The 23,028-nt window shown below is 40.6% G+C and overlaps 1 protein-coding gene across 4 annotated transcripts in view; it reads right to left on the reverse strand.

Annotated features, from left to right (window-relative positions):
- Positions 1-3,137: 3,137 nt before the first annotated feature.
- The window catches only part of LOC128697393 (zinc finger protein 329-like), a 46,980-nt gene continuing 27,089 nt past the window's right edge, over positions 3,138-23,028 (reverse strand). For 2 of the 4 annotated variants that reach the window (XM_053789012.2, XM_070094231.1), the window contains exons 1-2: positions 14,908-16,416; positions 3,138-5,298 (exon numbers count right to left, since the gene is read on the reverse strand). In XM_053789012.2, coding sequence (XP_053644987.1) covers positions 3,283-4,248 — 966 coding nt within the window. In that variant the 5' untranslated portion in view covers positions 4,249-5,298; positions 14,908-16,416 and the 3' untranslated portion in view covers positions 3,138-3,282. Of the gene's footprint in view, positions 5,299-14,907; positions 16,417-23,028 lie in introns of those variants that run through there. The other 2 variants (XM_070094229.1, XM_070094230.1) reach the window with 2 other exon arrangements.

Raw genomic sequence — 23,028 nt, forward strand, 5'->3', positions numbered from 1 at the left:
GATTTATAATTGGCAGTTGAAATATGGTACACAAACTAACACTAGTGCCAGGTTTATATTCTGTACCAGGAATCAGCATGTATTACACATGTAGGCCTCCGACACAATGGTTAACCAAATACTGTGGACCCTCGACCAACGATGGCATCGACTAACGTTAAATCCGACCAGTGATACATTTTAACGCAAAAATTTTGTCTCGACTAGCGCTAAAAAACTCGCTCAACGCGATCCGTCTGAGACGCGTCCACATGCGGCCTGAGCCAGCCTCACTTGTTCCGTGGGTGGCAGTGTCTACAAGCCAGCCTCCGCGGTCACATCCAAGCATACAATCGGAACATTTCATATTATCAGTGTTTTTTCAGTGATTTCACCTGCAAAATAAGTGACCATGGGCCCCAAGAAAGCTTCTAGTGCCAACCCTGTGGTAAAAAGGGTGAGAAGTACTATCGTACCACCAGGCCCGGTGGCCTGGTGGCTAAAGCTCCCGCTTCATACACGGAGGGCCTGGGTTCGATTCCCGGCGGGTGGAAACATTTCGACACGTTTCCTTACACCTATTGTCCTGTTCACCTAGCAGCAAATAGGTACCTGGGTGTTAGTCGACTGGTGTGGGTCGCATCCTGGGGGACAAGATTAAGGACCCCAATGGAAATAAGTTAGACAGTCCTCGATGACGCACTGACTTTCTTGGGTTATCCTGGGTGGCTAACCCTCCGGGGTTAAAAATCCGAACGAAATCTTATCTTATCTTATCTTACCTGTCAGCTGTTGCTGGACCAGTCAGCTGCTGCTGCACCACAGTCAGCTGCTGCTGCACCTCGGTCAGCTGTTGCTGCACTACAGTCAGCTGCTGCTGCACCGCAGCTGCTGCTGCACCATGGTCAGCTGTTGCTGCACCACAGTCAGCTGTTGCTGTTGCTGCACCACCATCAGCTGTATTACTCGAAGATGTGGAGTGTGTGTTGTTGGTATGGCTTAACATGAAACAATTACCGAGAAACGATTAACCCCAGAGGGTTAGCCACCCAGGATAACCCAAGAAAGTCAGTGCATCACCGAGGACTGTCTAACTTATTTCCATTGGGGTCCTTAATCTTGTCCCCCAGGATGTGACCCACAACAGTTGACTAACACCCAGGTGAACAGGAAAAAATGCCTGGAACTAGTGCTCATATTGGTGAGGTTAGTGGGGAGGATGTGGAAGAGTTGGTGGAGGAAGACAATTAAGAACTAACCACTGATGAGCTGCTAGACCATCTTCAACAGCAAGATGCCAGACCTGAGGAAACTGCTTCAGAGGAGGGGAGAGAGAAATTGAATAAGTTGCCTACTTCAAAGATTAAGGAAATGTGTGCAATGTGGCTTAAAGTGCAAACCTTTTTTGATAAAAATCACCCTGACACAGCTATTGCAAGCCGTGCTGGTGGCTATTACACTGACAATGTTGTGAAACACTTTAGGAAAGTCATAAAGGAACGAGAGGTACAGGGCACTATGGACAGATATGTTGTGCGACAGAGGTCCAGTGACACTCAAGCTGGTCCTAGTGGCATTAAAAGAAGGGAAGTAACCCTGGAAAAGGACTTGCTATCTCAAGTCCTAATGGAATGGGATTCCCCTTCTAAACACTAAGACCATCCACACTCTCCCCTCCTCCCATCCAATCAATCATCACAAGATCTTCAATAAAGGTAAGTGTCATGTATTGTACATCTCTTCTTCAGTTTGTGTGTATTAAAATTAATATTTCATGTGGTAAAAAATTTTTTTTTCATACTTTGGGGTGTCTTGCACGGATTAATTTGATTTCCATTATTTCTTATGGGGAAAATTAATTCGGCTAACGATAATTTTGCCTAACGCTGAGCTCTCGGGAACGGATTAATATCGTTAGGCGAGGGTCCACTGTATAGTACACTCATTATTTACCTTAAAATATGTGTAGTCATAATGTAGGATGAGAGGTGAGTAGTATTTATTTGTAGGAAGTCAGGCACTGATAGCCGGTAGATGTAGGTAGCCAGGGCTACATAACCATACAATATTTAATGCAGCCCATAGCCATATTATTACCATTGACATACTGTGTTCACTGAGTTCAATCGTTTCTAACAACTACCTTCAGATGCCATCATAAATGAAGGGAGAAATAATGAATAATTCACGCCGAGAATTGTAAACAAAAGCGTGAGTGACTAGGCCAAACGCAGATTCATACATGTTTTGTCTGGTTCTGGACCAGAGAAAATGTAATGTCTTCTTTCTGCCTGGCTACCACCCCTCCATAGCATATAAACATAGCATGTTTATTTGCTATGTAATGTGTTTCTTATATAATTTTGAAGAAAATATCATACATGGATTAATGAAAATGTCTATATTAACATAAAATAATGTAAAAGTCGAACCTGGTGAGCTTCAACCAGGTCCAAATAAGGAATAGAGACAGAAAAAAGAAGGGGACTCTTCTTCCAAACAATAACATTTCCTCCTCCTCCCTTCTCAGCACTATCCTAGTAGTCACTCGACTCTTTTCAGCAAAGTGAGGTTAAATTTGCATTTATTTCATCATATTCTTCTGTATTTCTTTATGTATTTTAGCATTAAGCAGTGTTTGAATTATATATTTTAGTATTAAGTAGTGTTTAAATTATTTTATACAACCCCATCAATGTATATGCCAATAACAACAGGATTTTTTTTTCATGGGAACGGATTAATCGTTTTCCTCAGATTTCTTATGGGAAAATTCGTTTGGTATACATCCTGTTTGGTACAAGTCTTGGAACATAATAAGGACGTATACTGAGGTACCATCGTATTCCTCTCTTCTTGCATCATTTCTATTTTGTAAAACCTCTCATATGCTAACTTTTTCTCTCTTACTACTCTATTTACTTCATTCCACCAATCGCTCTTCTTCCATCCTGCACCCACTTTCCTGTAACCACAAACTTCTGCTGAATACCCTAACCTTATATTTTTAAATCTACCCCATACCTCTTCAACCTCATTGCCTATACTCTCACTACCCCATCTTTCTTAAATTTATATATTGTGCTTTTGCAATTTGCTCATTAGACTTTTGAATAGTTGAAAATAATAAAGCTACGAATGAAAACTAGTTTGTCAAATTTCCTATTTAAATAATGAGGACTTTTTTTTTTTATTTTTTTTTTTTTACATTTAGAATTTGATACGAAAGAAGGGGGTGTGGAAGATGAACAGTGATGGGGGGGGGCAAGACTCGGAATACGTTAAGAAGCACTGTTTTAGGCACTAAACACTGCTACTGATTCCCTTTTGTATATGAGTCCTCATGTGACTCACTAGGTTAGTTTTATGCAAAAACCTTTTAAGACACCTTGAACACCGATATGGTTGCTCTCTGCTGTGACTTCTCATGTGCTTTTCTAGACTTAATTTCTTGGCAAAGTTTTCTGAACACACTGAGCACTTGTATGGCTTCTCTTTAGTATGAGTTTTTATATGTTTTATTAAACTTGCTTTCACTGAAAATTCTTTCTGACACTCTGAACACTTGTATGGTTTCTCTCCTGTATGAACTCTGACATGCTTAATTAAACTTGCTTTTATTGAAAAGTCTTTGTGACACTCTGAACACTTGAATGGTTTATGTCCTGTATGGACTGTCATATGACCAACTAGAGCACAGTGTTTTGAAAATGCTTTTGTACACTCTGGACACTGATATGGCTTCTCTCCTGTATGACTGCACATATGTTTTACTAGAGAGCTTTTTATTGAAAACCTTTTAGGACACACAGAGCAATGATATGGTTTCTCTCCAGTATGAACTCTCATATGTACATCTAAGTGGCCACTTTGTTTAAAGTCTTTTTGGCACACTAAACACTGAAATGGTTTTTCCCCTGTATGAACTCTCTGATGTTGTTTTAGTGATGATTTATCATTAAAATCTTTGAGACATTCTAAACACTGAAATGGTTTCTCTCCTGTATGAAGTCTCTGATGTTGTTTTAGTGAGGATTTAGCACTAAAGTTTTTTTGACACACTGAACAATGATATGGTTTCTCTCCTGTATGAATTCTCTTGTGTTTTTTTAGTGAGAATTTATCACTAAATTCTTTTAGACATGCTGAACACTGATATGGTTTCTCTCCAGTATGAGTTCTATGATGTCTCAGCAGTTTAGAACTACAAGGAAAAACTTTTTGACAAACTAGACATTGAAGAGACTTCTTTAGTGCATGAGCCCTCATATTTGCTTTATTTTATTTCAAGTTTTGAACACTAAGTAGATATATAATGCATTGTAGGCTATAGAGTAGTGCACATTACACAGATAACCCGCACATAGGAGAGTGAAACTTAGAGCAACATTCCGGTCTGACTTGGATCATTAACAAGTCACACACAAATGCAAAGGGTTTATTTGTGTATTGTTTCAATAACACTATTGTGTCTTTTTATTCTTTCTCTCGCATTAATTTTGCTAACATCTTCTAAGACTGTAAACAATTGTTTGTTTACATCATGAGCAAACACACATCTATGGAGTAGACTTTTAATACTTAAATATTTTTGTGGTTTCTCTTCTATAATTATTCATATTTAATAACTTCTTTCCCCATTCACTCATATACCTATAAACATTAAGACGAAGTGGGGCAGTGCAAAACATTAATGGGCCGGTAGCCATTATCAAAAGCAAATATTATTGTAACTCTCATTTGATAAAATTTTAAGTTCTCTGTGATCAACTAATTTTTAAGTAAGCACTAGTAGGTACTAGTGAAGTGGGTACTAGTGCAGGTCAAGTTATTAAAGTGGGTACTAGTGCAGGTCAAGTTACTGAAGTGGGTATTAGTGCAGGTCAAGTTGCTGAAATGGGTACTAGTGCAGGTCAAGTTACTGAAGTGGGTTTACACATGTGAGGGTATACACAGCTTTATTAAACTGTTGGTTAAGGATATGTGAGAGTATGTTACATTATTATCCCTCTCATGGGAGGGGAGCACTAAACCAGTAGGGGGTCATGCATCACCTGGAAGCCAATGAAGATTGATCCAAGGAGAGATTAGGTCCAGTTCCTTGGATCAAGAGCCTCTCACTGGCATCAAGAAACTTTCCTTGAAGGCTCTGATATTGTAGGATGCTTCACCAAATTTGCTGTAGACACTAATTGTACTCGAGTGTTTCTGAGAGTGTTGACACTAGTTGTACTCAGTAATTCCACCATGTACTTGAGTTTGATGACACTGGGTTTTGGTAGTGTATGTTCACAGCTTCACTGACAGTTTAAGCAGCAGCTGTAAAAGAAAAAGTTGTATGAGAACACTTAGTGAAATTACTACCTATAAAATATTAAGATTATTTGATGTTCTGGGTATGTTTATTCTGCAAATCATATTATTTATAATTTACACCACCATTCCTTCCAGCTTTGCCTCTGCAATGTAAGTGTCCCATAACTCGATCGCTAGTGCACTTGGCACTCACACTGAGGTCTGGAGATCAAATCCCCAGTACGGCTGGAAAACATTAGGATGTGTTTCCTTAAGACACCTGTTGTCCATGTTCACCCATCAGTGTAAAATGGGTACCTGGGTGTTAGTCGACTGGTGTGGATTGCATCCTGGGACAAAACTGACCTAATTTGCCAGAAATGCTCAGCATAACAAGTGGCTTTCTATATAGTAGTATGTCACTGATGTCAGCTATGGTCTGTATACCTTGTACATGTACTGGTAGAAATAAAGATATAGTATTATTATTATTATTTTTTTTTTTTCAAAGAGAAAAGTCACTGACAAATTTGCAGTGATTTAATGTAAGTTTGCATATTTTTCTCCTCGGAGGATAAATATATGGCCCTTGAATAAACAGAAGTGTGGACAAGGGACTTAAACTGCAGTTCATAGACAGTCCAATGCTCTACTGTCTAGGCTAACCCAGTTGTTTATTACAACTTAATTTGAGTTCACAGATGACGTGGCCTTGAGGGGGCAAAAACAGATCTATTGTTAAAGCTTCTGAGCTGAGGGAAGGAGTTCAGTTAGGTTATGGTTGGTGCCTCTGACGGAATGTAATACAGTAAGTATAATCTCTGAATCCTTCCTATTAGAGGCCTGGGTTAGCCTAGATGGTACAGTGTTGGGCTGTCAATTTACAGATTATGGTTTGAGTCTCTCATCCACCCTTCTCTTTATTCATTGACAGTTCTTCATTACAACTTAATTTGAGTTCATATGGACTTTGTATGTACAGTGGACCCCCGACTTATGATATTAATCCGTTCCTGAGAGCTCATCGTAAGCCGAAATTATCGTTAGCCTAATTAATTTTCCCCATAAGAAATAATCGAAATCAAATTAATCCATTCCTGACACCCCAAAGTATGAAAAGAAAAATTTTTGTACCACATGAAATATTAATTTTAATATACACAAACTGAAGAAGATATGCACAATTACTACTGTACTAAGAATAGAACACATGACACTTGCCTTTATTGAAGATCTGGTGATGATTGATGGGATGGGAGGAGGGGTTTGTGGAAGTTATTGTTTAGAAGGGGAATTCCCTTCCATTAGGAGTTGAGGTAACAAATCCTTTTTCGGGGTTACTTCCCTTCTTCTTTTAATGCCACTAGGACCAGCTTGACCTCTGTCGCACAACAAATCTGTCCATAGAGCTCTGTACCTCCCGCTCCTTTAAGACTTTCCTAAAATGGGCCATAACATTGTCATTGTACAGGTTGCCAACACAGCTTGCAGTAGCTGTGTCAGGGTGATTTTCATTCGTAAAAGTTTGTAGTTCAACCCACTTTGCACACATTTCCTTAATCTCTTTTTTCAATTCCATACTAATTCTTGCCCCTTTTTACCACAGGGATGGCACTAGAAGCTTTCTTGGGGTCCATGGTGACTTATTTTGCAGTTACAAGCACTAAAAGCACTGGGATAATGTGAAATGTACTGAATGTATGCGTAGATGCGACCGCACTGGCTGGCTTGTAAACACTGGCGCTGAGGCCACACGTGGGACACGTCCCGGATGAATCACATAAGGCGAGTTTTTATCGTGAGGCAAGGCAAAATTTTTGCGTTCAAATGCTTCGTATGGCAGATTTAACGTAATGCGATGCGTTTGTAAGGGGTGGGTCCACTGTATATAATTTAGCGGCAATAAACAAAAGTTCAGATATATGCTGAGACTTCGAACTACTGAAGAAGGCAGCAGAACACCCTGAAACCTTGTGAACAGTTAATGAAACTCTGGCCTGTGGTTGTATATACAGTGAAACCTTGGTTTTCGTTTGCCCTGGTTTTCGTCGAATTCAGTTTTTGATGACTTTTTTCGTCAAAATTTTGTCCCAGATTTCATTCATCACCTCAGTTTTCATCTGCTGTACCGAATGTGTCCGCCTTCCCGCGCTTGCACAAAGCATCCCATGCATGCATTCTGAGTCAGTCTGGCTGTGTTTCTCGTCGAGTGAACATTACCTAGAGCTTTCATACAAAACATCTCATAATAATCCATTGTTTTTTTGTGCTTGTTTATTGAGTGTGACTGCTAAATAAGCCATGGGGCCAAAGAAAGTTCCAAGTGCCAGCCCTTTGATAAAGAATGCGAGAAATTGTGGCCAGAATGTGTCCAAGAGAAGGATTTTGAAGGGTTTGAGGCTGACCCTGACAACCCTACACCCATTATGGAAACTCTTGTGGCTTTGGGGAAGTCTATGGGGTTGGATTTGAGTGGCCAGGATGTGGAAGAGTTGGTGGATGACCACAGGGAAGACCTAACCACTGAAGAGCTGCAGCATCTTCAACTGGAACAGCAACAGATCACAGCTGAAGAAATTGCTTTAGAGGAGGAGGAAGAGAGAGGGAAGAATGTGCCTTCTTCAGTGATTAAGGACATGTGTGCAAAGTGGAGTGAGTTGCAAAGTTTTGTGGAGAAGTATCACCCTAACAAAGCTGCTGCAGTGTCTGCAACATGTTCAATAACAATGCCTTGTCCCATTTTAGGCAAATCTTAGAGACCCCAGAAACAGATCTCTCTGGACAGATATTTTGTGTGACAGGTCCAGTGACTCAAGCTGGTCCTAGTGCCAGTAAAAAATAAAGGAGGGAAGTAACCCTGGATGGGGACTTGATACCTGAAGTCCTTATGGAAGGGGATTCCCCTTCCAAACAATAAGCTCTTTTTCCTTTTCCCTCCTCGCCATCTTCCATATGCCAAAATGAGTCTTCAATAAGGGTAAGAGTTATGTTAAATGTTCATTTATCCATTTCATTAGTCCTTTATATTCATTTCTCAGTGTTTTCTGTATGTAAAACTATAGTCATTCTCTATAAAATGTATTTTTAGTTAATACTTTTGGGAGTATGGAACTGATTAATTGGATTTACATTATTTCTTATGGGAAATACTGCTTCAGTTTTCATCGAGTTCGGTTTTTGTCAGGCTTTCTGGAACGAATGAAAGATGAAAACTGAGGTTCCACTGTATTTCTATGTAAACCTAAATGGGTTTTGAAAGACAGTTATATCAAAATTAAGTAGACAGAGAAAATAAATTTATAGTTTCTCATTATTACATCTATTAATAAGCTCATTAATGTTTTATGGGGTGGATCATTAAGGCAGCAGAAGATTTCAGTCAAGTGAACAAATGTTCCATTGACCAAGACCAATACCTGCAGAAATTTTGTTACATATTCTGGGAAATAAAATACAGTGGACCCCCGGTTAACGATATTTTTTCACTCCAGAAGTATGTTCAGGTGCTAGTTCTGACCGAATTTGTTCCCATAAGGAATATTGTGAAGTAGATTAGTCCATTTCAGACCCCCAAACATACACGTACAAACACACTTACATAAATACACTTACATAATTGGTCGCATTCGGAGGTGATCGTTATGCGGGGGTCCACTGTACTACCATTATTGATTTATAATTGGCAGTTGAAATATGGTACACAAACTAACACTAGTGCCAGGTTTATATTCTGTACCAGGAATCAGCATGTATTACACATGTAGGCCTCCGACACAATGGTTAACCAAATACTGTGGACCCTCGACCAACGATGGCATCGACTAACGTTAAATCCGACCAGCGATACATTTTAACGCAAAAATTTTGCCTCGACTAGCGCTAAAAAACTCGACCAACACTATTCGTTCCGTCTGAGACACGTCCACTTCTGGCCAGTGTTTACAAGCCAGCCAGCCACAGCAGTCGCTTCCAAGCATACAATCGGAACATTTCATGTTATCACAGCCTTTTTAGTGATTGCAACTGCAAAATAAGTCACCATGGGCCCCAAGAAAGCTTCTAGTGCCAACCCTACAGCAAAAAGGGTGAGAATTACTATGGATATGAAAAAAGAGATCATTTGCTAAGTATGAAAGTGGAGTGCGTGTCTCCGAGCTGGCCAGGTTGTACACAAAACCCCAATCAACCATTGCTACTATTGTGGCCAAGAAAACGGCAATCAAGGAAGCTGTTCTTGCCAAAGGTGCAACTATGTTTTTGAAACTGAGATCGCAAGTGATAGAAGATGCTGAGAGACTGTTATTGGTGTGGATAAACGAAAAACAGATGACAGGAGATAGCATCTCTCAAGCGATCATATGTGAAAAGGCTAGGAAGTTGCACGAGGATTTAATTAGAAAAATGCCAGCAACTAGTGGTGATGTGAGTGAATTTAAGGCCAGCAAAGGTTGGTTTTTTGGTTCTGGTGCTGTGTTTGGACGGAGTAGGAAAGGGCCCTGGATGGATCTCTGTGTTCCCCTTTTCAGGGTTTCCCCAAACTAAGGGGCTGCGCAGGGTTTTGACGACAGTAAAAAAATTTCAAGCGCCTTAAAAATTCGGAAAAAGGCTGGTGGGCCCCAGGTGTGAGAGAATGGGTGGGGTTTTCAGTTGCCAAAAAAAAATCGGGACCCAGTGGCGATTTGGGAGCCTTTTTAGTAGATTGCTCACCATCCCTCCGGGAAGCCCTCACCCCCGGCGTTGGGAACTTTTTTTTCCCCCAGTGCAGTTCTAATCGAGGGAAATGCCAGTGAAGATGAGTTTAAAGGGTTTTTGGGTGAGGTTGGCCAACAATACCAGAATATCAGTAATAGTGAAAAACCAGACAACCTCCCTTACCTCTCTGGGGGGTTTTTGAATTCAATTGCCAGAAAAAGGGCTCTTTTTCCCAAATCCGGGATCAGTGTGGTTGGGAGGATGGATGTGAAAAAAAACCGCTTTAAACCAGTTCAAAGTGATAGTGGGGGAATTTCTCAAAAGGGATCTTTGCCCTGGGGGGAGGGACCCGGAAAACTGGGCTGAAATCAGGCAGACGGGAAAAATGCGATGAAGGTTGAAGGGGATGGAAAAAGTCATGGGGGTGGTATGGGGTGGGCCCGTGACATAATCTTGGGCTCCCTCGCTGGTCTAACAAAGCCAATCCCCCCCCCAACCACCCCCAACCCCCAAAACCCAAAACCCCCAAAACTACAACCCCACAACCCCCCACAACCACCTGTCTGCCCAGTCCCCTCAAGGGGGCCCCCTGGGTTGGCGGGAAGCTTAAATTTTTCCAAATCCCACCAGTTTGATGAAAGCAAATGGAATCCGACAGGAAAAAGGAACAATGCCCTGAACTGGAATGTTTGGGTTATTCTTGGAACCCCCGATGGTTATTGTCGGGAAAGCAGATACAAAAAGTACACCATGAAAACCTTTTGTAGTCTGGTATTGGATATTATTGTGTACACTGGAAGTTATACATTGCAAAATACCAGGAAGTTATTGGGCATCTCTGGTGATGTGGTTATAACAATGATAGACCCATACCTTGGTAAAGGGCAGATATTATATACTGATAACTGGTACACAAGCCCCTCACTCAGTGATTTTTTGCGAGTGAACATGACAGATGTGTGTGGCACAGTGCGTGCAAATCGTAAGCATATGCCCAGGTTTGATGCTGGCACTCGTAGAGGTGAGGTGCAGGCGTTTGCTGCCAATGGCATCATGGCATTTCGGTGGCATGACAAACGAGATGTCACACTGTTGTCATCAGTTCATCCTAATGAAATGACAGATACTGGCAGGCAGCATAGAGAAAGCAATGAACCCATTCTAAAACCTGCAGCTGGGATTGATTACACCTTCAATATGCATTCAGTGGACAAATGTGACATGCAGATTGGGTTTGCTGATTGTGTTCGCTGATTGTATTAGCAAGAGTTATAAATGGTACATAAAACTCTTTTTCCATCTTCTGGACATTTCCATGCTCAATGCTTATAATATGTGTAAGATGAGGACCAGAAACAAACCACCATATGGCGAATTCTGTTTGTCTGTCATCAGACAAATAGTATTCAAGTACCAAGGAACAACACCTGCAATAGACCACCCACCAAATTATCAACAACTACCTTCTTGTCTGAAGCATGGTGATCACTTCCTGGTAAAACTGCCTGCTACTGCTTTCAAGAAAAAGGTTCAGAAGAGGTGTTACGTCTGTGCACATACAAAAAAACGCCCACAACTCTCGTTTTATGTGTGAGGAGTGTAAAACACCACTTTGCATGCCACCATGTTTCAAAGACTTCCACAGGCTGCAGAACTTCTAGAAACATGTCCTGTGACTGTATGTGTCTATAAAATATAGAAAAATAGTAATAAACAACATTTCATATCGTTTGTGTAAATATTTTCTGTAAACAAAACAGTGACAATAGTGTTCATGCAGTTATTGTGTAGTATAGAAAAAGAAATAACTTACAAAATAGTGCTCATATTGGTCTCACAGGCCATAAAAGTTACTTGGAAAAAAAAAAATTAAAAAATAATAGAAAATAGTACAAAAAACTAAATAAAACAATACCGGGTGACGGCAGTCGGCGATGATACCATATATCGGGCATTTTGTGTAAACTTCATGCCTCCATATCTCAGTAAGTATTGATGGTAAAAATTTTTTGTTTAGCCTATAATGTTTAGAAAAAAAAAAAAAACTATCTTTTCATAAGAAAAAATAATTTTTTTTTTTTTAAATTTGGGCGACCCTGAGAACAAGTCTCTGAGAGGGCCTGCCGACCCTGAAAGGGTTAAAGATGATGTAGGTAATCCTGGGCGGATGGTACCAGTCCGATGTTTTGGAATCTCCTGAACTACTTCGTTGGAGCACCACACGTAGGATAAATAAGGGCCAGTAGCAGTAGGACAATGTTAATTAGACCAATTAACAAGTATCTTGCTCCCTTATCTGGCATCTACCCTGGATGACCATGCCAGGAGCAGAGCTGGTAATTAGAAAAAATAAACTGGTTACCAACAGTTTGGCAAATATAATGCTTAAGAATGAAAAAGAGTGGTATTAAATGCCAAAATCATTACTGGTAACCAACAAACAAAATGAAAACAACGAACAGTAATACTCCTGGTAGATCACCTTACCTGATCAGGAGAAGAGTGGAGGTGAAGTGACTCTCCAAACTTCAACCCACACCAGGTAAGGTCAATACCACCAGGAGTAGAAATTGAAGCTGTTACGGCCCCCTACCAAACTAGCGGTTAAATGGTTAACCTGCTGGCCGGCAGTACCACTGGGTACGTCATCAAACCCATTGTGGGGACTGCTGAGCCGGCCTTAGAGCATTAAGTACCTGAACACCTAACAGTACACATCTAAGCAGTACGTACCTGAACACCTCACGGTACACATCTACTGGCTTTAGAAGCAGTAAGTACCTGAACACCTCACGGTACACATCTACTGGCTTTAGAAGCAGTAAGTACCTGAACACCTCACGGTACGCATCCTGCAGTAATTACCAGAACACCTTACAGTATAGATCTACTGGCAGTAGAGAGTATTCTCCTGCCCATCTTTTGGTATTCTACTGGCTTCTACTGATTTTAGAAGAGCCGCTCACCGCAGCTCACTGAGTCTGATGGCCTCAGTTATTTGACGGCCGCATTCAGTGAGATTGCAGCATGGTGTTCGGCAAGCAGGATTAACCGAACCTACTTGCGGTGTGTCAATTGGTCTTGAAGGCAGTAGATAGTACTCGCCAGACCATCTTATGGTGTACTTCTACCGGCCTTGGAGAGTATTTACAGGACTACCGGTGATGTCTGCGGACTCGCCGCCTACGCTGGTCAACTGCGGGCCGGAGTCAACTAATGCTGTTTTAGTGGGACATTACATGAAGAAAAGGTTGGAGTGTTACACTGAACTGGGCTAGGACCGTAGTGTGACACTTAAGCAAGTATGATGGAGTGGAACACTGAGATATGCTACAGGACCATAGTGGAACACTGAGAAGAAAAGGGTGTCGTGTTACACTGAAGATGGTCAGGTTGTAGTGTACATTGAATAGTATCATGTGACTGGCCTCGAGAAAGACGCTGTGGGTGATAGTGTGCGACGCAGAGACAAGGGTGTCAAGAGTGACACAGTAGAGATATTGTGTATGACGCAGAGAAAAGGGTGTCATGTGACACGGAGAGTAGGAGTGTCGTGTGACACAGAGAAAAGGGTGTCTAGTGGACACGGTTGAGCAGGAGCGTCATTACACGGAAGAAAGGGTGTCAAGTGACACAGTTGAGAGGGAGCGTCACAACACACCATGGATAAGTGTCGTGTGAGACACGGAGCGTCATTAAGGTGTCGTAAGACAGAGTTGACTAATTTATTATTGTAAATATGTTACATATAATTTATTATTTTAGCACAGATATTTTTTTTTTTTTTTTTTTTTTTTTTTTTTTTTTTCAACAATTCGGCCGTCTCCCACCGAGGCAGGGTGACCCAAAAAAGAAAGAAAACAATTTTCTTCTTATTCTTTTTAGTAATCTTTACAGGAAAAGGGGTTACTAGCCCATTGTTCCCGGCATTTTAGTTGACTTTTACAACACGCATGGCTTACGGAGGAAAGATTCTTATTCCACTTCCCCATGGATATAAAAGGAAAAGTAATAAAGACCAAGAACTATTAAGATAAAATCAAAGAAAACTCAGATGAGTGTGTATAAATAAATGTGTACATGTATGTGTAGTGTGACCTAAGTGTAAGTAGAAGTAGCAAGACATGCCTGTAATCTTGCATATTTATGAGACAGACAAAAGACATCAGCAATCCTACCATCATGTAAAACAATTACAGGCTTTCGTTTTACACTCACTTGGCAGGACGGTAGTACCTCCCTGGATGGTTGCTGTCTACCAACCTACTACCTACCTAGCATAGATATATATATTATTATTTTAAGGTGCTAATAATTTATTATTGTAACATGTATATATATTTTAAATACCTCTAGACCAAAGATTGATTTTTATATTATATTAAAGATTAATTTATTTTAACGTGTATTTATGTATCCTGAACTCTTTATTACAAAAGGAGTAAATCCACCATCTAACAATAACTTTTTTTGTAATAGAAGCACAGACACCAGGAACTAGTTTTGCCCCAGCCCGCCAGAGGGGAGTGTGCGACGTAACTCGCTAATGGTTCCTGGTTGCCTGAACAACCCTAACCCCACTTATAACCCACTTTTTCCTCATAATACCCCCTTTCCAAAACTTATGGATGGAGTCAATAAGTTAATTAACAGAGGGAAAAGAACTATGTACAACCTCGGCTCGGCCAATCTGTAAGAATTGTCTGATTTCTTAACCATAACAACTGGTGAACAGAAAGCTGATTTAGAAGGCTTTATGATATTTAAGTTTAATAGTTTGTCAACTTCATTATCAAATGTTTTCCGTAAGTGAATGGGAACAGGATAGATTTTCCACCTTACTGGTTCATGAGCTGACAATTCAATCTTGTGTACAACAGTGGCGGTAAGCCCTGGGATCTCTGTGAATATGTCTGAAAAGGTATTTACTAAGGCACTTACTTGAGACTTTCGTTTATTTGATAGTTCGCTGCTGATGTTGAGATTTGAGTTATTCGTTGAAAGATCATCCGTTAAGATATCCAGTAGTTCCTTCGATTCTGTAAGAGACTCATCTATAATACAAACTTTACATTCATACGAATCACCACTTGTAACTACGCTGCAAGATGTAGTATCTTCATCAAAAGAGTTTAAACAAAGATTAACTTCTCTACGGTGGTACTGTTTCAAAATATTGACATGATACATTCTTCCCTTACCCTTGACATCCAAGAGATAATCTACCTTATTACAGACCTTCACTACTTTATACGGTCCGTGCCAGGTAATTAGCAATTTGTTGGATTTGTCAGGTAGAAGAACTAAAACTTCATCACCAATGTTAAACTTACGCTTGGAGCTTTTATGGTCAAAATAGGTCTTGTAGGTTTCCACAGACATCTTTAGGTTTTTTAATGACCAAATTGGCAGTTTCTTCCAATCTTTCCCTCAGATCTAAAAGAAACTGATAGCTGTTTTGAACTTCAGGTTTAATATCTTTGGACCAAAGTTCATTCAAGATAAATAGAGGTCCACGAGCTTGTCTCCCATAAAGCAATTCAAAAGGGGAATAACCAAGGGAATCACTTGGAATCTCATGCATTGCGAAAAGACCATATGGTAGAAATCTGGATGGTAAGGTGTAGTGAAAAGAGGTTTAACACCCACAAGTTGATAAACCTGTTCCATTAATTCTGAATTGAATTGTGCTCCTTGATCTGACAGAATTTCACGAGGTATACCTACACGTGAAAAAATAGATAATAAGGCTTCTGCGACTTCTATGGACGTAATGGATTTTAAGGGTACCGCCTCTGGGAAGCTGGATGCATAGTCAATCAGTCAAAATATATTTATGACCTCCTGATGAGCAAGGAGTGATAGGACCAGCTATATCCACTGTAACTCTAGCAGAAGGGACTGAGAAAATTGGCATCTTTACCGTAGGAACTCTTAGTTCTACCCTTTTGTGAGGAAAGTTGACATACGTGACATGATCTACAGTACTTATAGATGTCAGAGGACATCCTAGGCCAGAAATATAGGCCTTTGATCTTATCATAGGTTTTCCTGTGTGAAAAATGGCCAGAGACTGGCAGGTCGTGAGAAATCTTTAAAACGGTTTCCCAGCAATCCCTCAGAATAACTAACAGACTTCTACCCACAACATTGGGATTGTCCACAGACACTATAGCCTTGTACAGATTATTTTTGAACTGAAACTTATAAGAAAATTTCTTTCTTTGTATCACGTTGTCATTTAACACTAACTTCCGAGTTTCCTCTAAGGAAGGACAAGTCCTTTGAAGACCCTCTAAATCTATGCGAGACAGCTCAATAGGTTTTCCTTTGGAAAGAACTAATGGGTGGATAGGTTTTACCTTAGACTGAGCTCTGGTAAGGACGTTAATCATGTCCTGTTGCTGAAAAGATTTTGTCACACGTAAACAAACCATACCATGGGCGGGATTGAACCCGCGGTCAGAGAGTCTCAAAACTCCAGACCGTCGCGTTAGCCACAGGACCACTGGAGTTTTGAGACTCTCTGACCGTGGGTTCAATCCCGCCTGTGGTATGGTTTGCTTGCAATCGTGTCATTACGATTTCGTGAGTCTTGTCACACGTAGTTTTTCCCTGGTTTCTGTGTTTCCCGGTTTTGGTGACTGGCTTACTAAGGGTGATCCAGTAGTTTCGTAACTATCAACACTGATTTAAGTTACCCAACTGAATCACTTCTGGAGCTATCTGGGAAGAAACAGAAGTATTAGGTTCCAACCCTTTCTTGGAAACTTTTCCAAATTCCAAACAGTCTCTTTCAGATGGGAAAGTAGCCCCTTCTATGTTCCCAACCAAAACAGAACATGAAGTTATTGGGGCAACTACTGCATTTACCCATCCTGAGAACCATTTGCACCTTATAAAACATCTTATTGTTGGAAAAGAATCGCTTCTTCCTAAATAGTAAGTTAATTTAGTGGTCTTACAACATGATGAATCTAGGTTAGGTAAAAGCTTACTTGAGATAACAATACAGGAACATCCAGTGTCTCTAAGAATTGTTGAAACATTCATGCCATTGACTGTACCTTCACTAAAAGGTGCGTTAATATTAGATTCGGTGAAACACTTACCAATATTCTTACCTTTTCTCTTAGGACAGTTGGGCCGTCTATGGCCCAATTCATTACAGTTGAAACACTTTACTGTGAAGGCCGTGGAATTCTTCGGTACGAAGGTTTTGGATCCTTCAGATTGTTTAGGCACAACAGACTTGTATCTACTACGCACTTTAGGGTAGTTATTATGTGCACACACATATATGTCTGCAGCTTGTGCCATTTCCGAAGCTGTATGAATGTTTCGTTCTTTTATGAATATTCATAAATTAGAGTTTACAGCAGAAAGGAATTGATCTCTTACCATCAGGTCTTGTAAAGAGTCAATATCGTGGTCGACTTCAGCACTATCAATCCACGAATCAAATAATCTGAAAAGTGTTGTTAAGAACTGCATATAATTTTGATTTGGAGTTACAGTAGACCTCCGGTTCGCGATGCTATCGGTATCCGATAAATCCGGTATCCGATGCATTATTATATTTTATTATTATTATCACACTGGCCGATTCCCACCAAGGCAGGGTGGCCCGAAAAAGAAAAACTTTCACCATCATTCACTCCATCACTGTCTTGCCAGAAGGGTGCTTTACACTACAGTTTTTAAACTGCAACATTAACACCCCTCCTTCAGAGTGCAGGCACTGTACTTCCCATCTCCAGGACTCAAGTCCGGCCTGCCGGTTTCCCTGAACCCCTTCATAAATGTTACTTTGCTCACACTCCAACAGCACGTCAAGTATTAAAAACCATTTGTCTCCATTCACTCCTATCAAACACGCTCACGCATGCCTGCTGGAAGTCCAAGCCCCTCGCACACAAAACCTCCTTTACCCCCTCCCTCCAACCTTTCCTAGGCCGACCCCTACCCCGCCTTCCTTCCACTACAGACTGATACACTCTTGAAGTTATTCTGTTTCGTTCCATTCTCTCCACATGTCCGAACCACCTCAACAACCCTTCCTCCGCCCTCTGGACAACAGTTTTGGTAATCCCGCACCTCCTCCTAACTTCCAAACTACGAATTCTCTGCATTATATTCACACCGCACATTGCTCTCAGACATGACATCTCCACTGCCTCCAGCCTTCTCCTCGCTGCAACATTCATCACCCATGCTTCACACCCATATAAGAGCGTTGGTAAAACTATACTCTCATACATTCCCCTCTTTGCCTCCAAGGACAAAGTTCTTTGTCTCCACAGACTCCTAAGTGCACCACTCACCCTTTTCCCCTCATCAATTCTATGATTCACCTCATCTTTCATAGACCCATCCGCTGACATGTCAACTCCCAAATATCTGAATACATTCACCTCCTCCATACTCTCTCCCTCCAATCTGATATCCAATCTTTCATAAGAACATAAGAATGTAGGAACACTGCAGAAGGCCTACTGGTCCATACGAGGCAGGTCCTTAACAAAACGACATCTACCTAAAGCTACTGAAGAAATAACTCCTGTACCCCTTGACACCAATCAAACCCAGCCCCTCCCACTCATATATTTGTCCAGTCTCTTCTTAAAGCTACCCAAGGTCCTAGCCTCTATCACCCCACTGGGAAGACTGTTCCACGCATCTACAACTCTGTTAGAAAACCAGTACTTACCTATGTCCTTTCTAAATCTAAATTTATCCAACTTAAATCCATTATTCCTGGTTCTTACCTGGTTCGACACCCTCAGTACTTTATTAATGTCTCCCTTGTTTATGCCCGTCATCCACTTATACACTTCAATGATATCTCCCCTCATTCTACGCCTCTCCAGAGAGTGGAGATTTAAGGCTTTAAGTCTATCTTCATACGGGAGGTTCCTTACACAGTAAATCATTTTAGTCATTCTTCTCTGTATGTTCTCTAATGAGTCTATGTCCATCCTGTAGTAAGGGGACCAAAACTGAGCAGCATAATCTAAATGAGGCCTCACTAGTGATGTATAGAGCTGTAAAATAACTTTTGGACTTCTGTTACTTATACTTCTTGAGATAAATCCAAGTAATCTGTCGGCCTTGTTGCGCACACTAAGGCACTGCTGTCTTGGCTTTAGATTTCTGCTTACCATGACTCCCAAGTCTTTTTCACATTCTGTATGACCAAGCTCTACTTCACCTAAATTATAGCTTCGAGGGTTATTTTCATTACCAAGGGCAAGTACCTTACACTTATCCACATTAAACTTCATCTGCCATTTTTCAGACCAAGACATTAATTTGTTCAAATCGTCCTGGAGTTCATTGATATCCTCCTCAGAGTGAATTATACGGCCTATCTTTGTATCATCAGCAAACTTACTCATGTCACTAGTAATCCCTTCATCAAGGTCATTAATGTAAATTATGAACAGGAGAGGGCCTAAAACTGATCCTTGTGGAACACCACTAGTGACTAATCCCCATTCAGATTTCACTCCATTAATGGTAACTCTCTGCTTTCTATTGGTAAGCCATGCCTAAATCCATGCTAGAACTTTACCTCCTATACCATGAGCTGCCACTTTTCTTAAGAGTCTCTTGTGAGGTACTCTGTCGAAGGCTTTACTAAAATCCAAATAAACAATATCATATTCCTTATCACTGTCAACTGCCTCAAATGTTCTACTGAAGAACGTCAGTAAGTTTGTCAGGCAGGAACGACCTCTCGTGAATCCATGCTGAGATTCATTTATCAAGTTATGCTCTTCAAGGTGACTTCTGATAATGTCAGCTATAATTGATTCTAATAACTTGCCCACTATAGATGTCAGGCTTATTGGACGGTAATTTGAAGGAGTGGACTTATCCCCTGATTTGAATATAGGAACCACATTAGCCATCTTCCACAACTCTGGCACAACACTGGTAAGGATGGACGCATTGAATACACTCGTTAATGGCTGACTAAGCTCCATCTTGCATTCCTTAAGTACCCTTGAAAACAACTCATCGGGTCCCGGGGACTTATTTTGTTTCAGTTTGTCTATCTGTTTAATAACCATGTCCCTCGTGACAGTAATATTAGTTAACTTAAATTCATCAGGAACTAAATAATTGTTAATTACTGGAATCTCATTTACATCTTCCTGTGTAAAAACTGACAAAAAATAGTCATTAAATAAGGAACACATTTCCAGTTCATTATCCGTTCATTATTCATCACCTAATCTTTTTGTTATCCTCATAACCTTACTCTTTCCTGTATTCACTTTCAGTTTTCTTCTTTTGCACACCCTACCAAATTCATCCACCAATCTCTGCAACTTCTCTTCAGAATCTCCCAAGAGCACAGTATCATCAGCAAAGAGCAACTGTGACAACTCCCACTTTGTGTGATTCTTTATCTTTTAACTCCACGCCTCTTGCCAAGACCCTCGCATTTACTTCTCTTACAACCCCATCTATAAATATATTAAACAACCACGGTGACATCACACATCCTTGTCTAAGGCCTACTTTTACTGGGAAATAATTTCCCTCTTTCCTACATACTCTAACTTGAGCCTCACTATCCTCGTAAAAACTCTTCACTGCTTTCAGTAACCTACCTCCTACACCATACACCTGCAACATCTGCCACATTGCCCCCCTATCCACCCTGTCATACGCCTTTTCCAAATCCATAAATGCCACAAAGACCTCTTTAGCCTTATCTAAATACTGTTCACTTATATGTTTCACTGTAAACACCTGGTCCACACACCCCCTACCTTTCCTAAAGCCTCCTTGTTCATCTGCTATCCTATTCTCCGTCTTACTCTTAATTCTTTCAATAATAACTCTACCATACACTTTGCCAGGTATACTCAACAGATTTATCCCCCTATAATTTTTGCACTCTCTTTTATCCCCTTTGCCTTTATACAAAGGAACTATGCATGCTCTCTGCCCATCCCTAGGTACCTTACCCTCTTCCATACATTTATTAAATAATTGCACCAACCACTCCAAAACTATATCCCCACCTGCTTTTAACATTTCTATCTTTATCCCATCAATCCCGGCTGCCTTACCCCCTTTCATTTTACCTACTGCCTCACAAACTTCCCCCACACTCACAACTGGCTCTTCCTCACTCCTACAAGATGTTGTTCCTCCTTGCCCTATACACGAAATCACAGCTTCCCTATCTTCATCAACATTTAACAATTCCTCAAAATATTCCCTCCATCTTCCCAATACCTCTAACTCTCCATTTAATAACTCTCCTCTCCTATTTTTAACTGACAAATCCATTTGTTCTCTAGGCTTTCTTAACTTGTTAATCTCACTCCAAAACTTTTTCTTATTTTCAACAAAATTTGTTGATAACATCTCACCCACTCTCTCATTCGCTCTCTTTTTACGTTGCTTCACCACTCTCTTAACCTCTCTCTTTTTCTCCATATACTCTTCCCTCCTTGCATCACTTCTACTTTGTAAAAACTTTTCATATGCTAACTTTTTCTCCCTTACTACTCTCTTCACATCATCATTCCACCAATCGCTCCTCTTCCCTCCCGCACCCACTTTCCTGTAACCACAAACTTCTGCTGAACACTCTAACACTACATTTTTAAACCTACCCCATACCTCTTCGACCCCATTGCCTATGCTCTCATTAGCCCATCTATCCTCCAATAGCTGTTTATATCTTACCCTAACTGCCTCCTCTTTTAGTTTATAAACCTTCACCTCTCTCTTCCCTGATGCTTCTATTCTCCTTGTATCCCATCTACCTTCTACTCTTAGTGTAGCTACAACTAGAAAGTGATCTGATATATCTGTGGCCCCTCTATAAACATGTACATCCTGAAGTCTACTCAACAGTCTTTTATCTACCACTACTGTCATTTCGCCCTACATCATATCTTGTATACTTACTTATCCTCTTTTTCTTAAAATATGTATTACCTATAACTAAACCCCTTTCTATACAAAGTTCAATCAAAGGGCTCCCATTATCATTTACACCTGGCACCCCAAACTTACCTACCACACCCTCTCTAAAAGTTTCTCCTACTTTAGCATTCAGGTCCCCTACCACAATTACTCACTCACTTGGTTCAAAGGTTCCTATACATTCACTTAACATCTCCCAAAATCTCTCTCTCTCTCCTCTGCATTCCTCTCTTCTCCAGGTGCATACACGCTTATTATGACCCACTTCTCGCATCCAACCTTTACTTTAATCCACATAATTCTTGCATTTATACGTTCATATTCTCTTTTCTCCTTCCATAACTGATCATTCAACATTACTGCTACCCCTTCCTTTGCTCTAACTCTCTCAGATACTCCAGATTTAATCCCATTTATTTCCCCCCACCGAAACTCCCCTACCCCCTTCAGCTTTGTTTCGCTTAGGGCCAGGACATCCAACTTCTTTTCATTCATAACATCAGCAATCATCTGTTTCTTGTCATCCGCACTACATCCACGCACATTCAAGCATCCCAGTTTTATAAAGTTTTTCTTCTTCTCTTTTTTAGTAAATGTCTACAGGAGAAGGGGTTACTAGCCCATTGCTCCCGGCATTTTAGTCGCCTCATACGACACGCATGGCTTACGGAGGAAAGATTCTTTTCCACTTCCCCATGGACAATAGAGGAAAAAAAGAGGAACAAGAGCTATTTAGAAAAAGGAGAAAAACCTAGATGTATGTATATATATATGCATGTTCGTGTCTGTGAAGTGTGACCAAAGTGTAAGTAGGAGTAGCAAGATATCCCTGTTATCTAGCGTGTTTATGAGACAGAAATAGAAACCAGCAATCCTACTATCATGCAAAACAGTTACAGGTTTCTGTTTCACAGTCATCTGGCAGGACGGTAGTACTTCCCTGGGTGGTTGCTGCCTACCAACCTACTATCTATACTCATCTCACCCTATATTTTAAGGTAAGTAATGAGTGAACTGTATATACATTTTATCGCTCTGGGATGCTTAAATATCATAGAATTGTATGTGTGGGTGGGGTGGCCTGGTATGGTAGCCTGGCTGATTACC

This window comes from Cherax quadricarinatus, chromosome 44 (assembly GCF_038502225.1).
Source record: "Cherax quadricarinatus isolate ZL_2023a chromosome 44, ASM3850222v1, whole genome shotgun sequence".
Lineage (NCBI taxonomy): Eukaryota > Metazoa > Arthropoda > Malacostraca > Decapoda > Parastacidae > Cherax > Cherax quadricarinatus.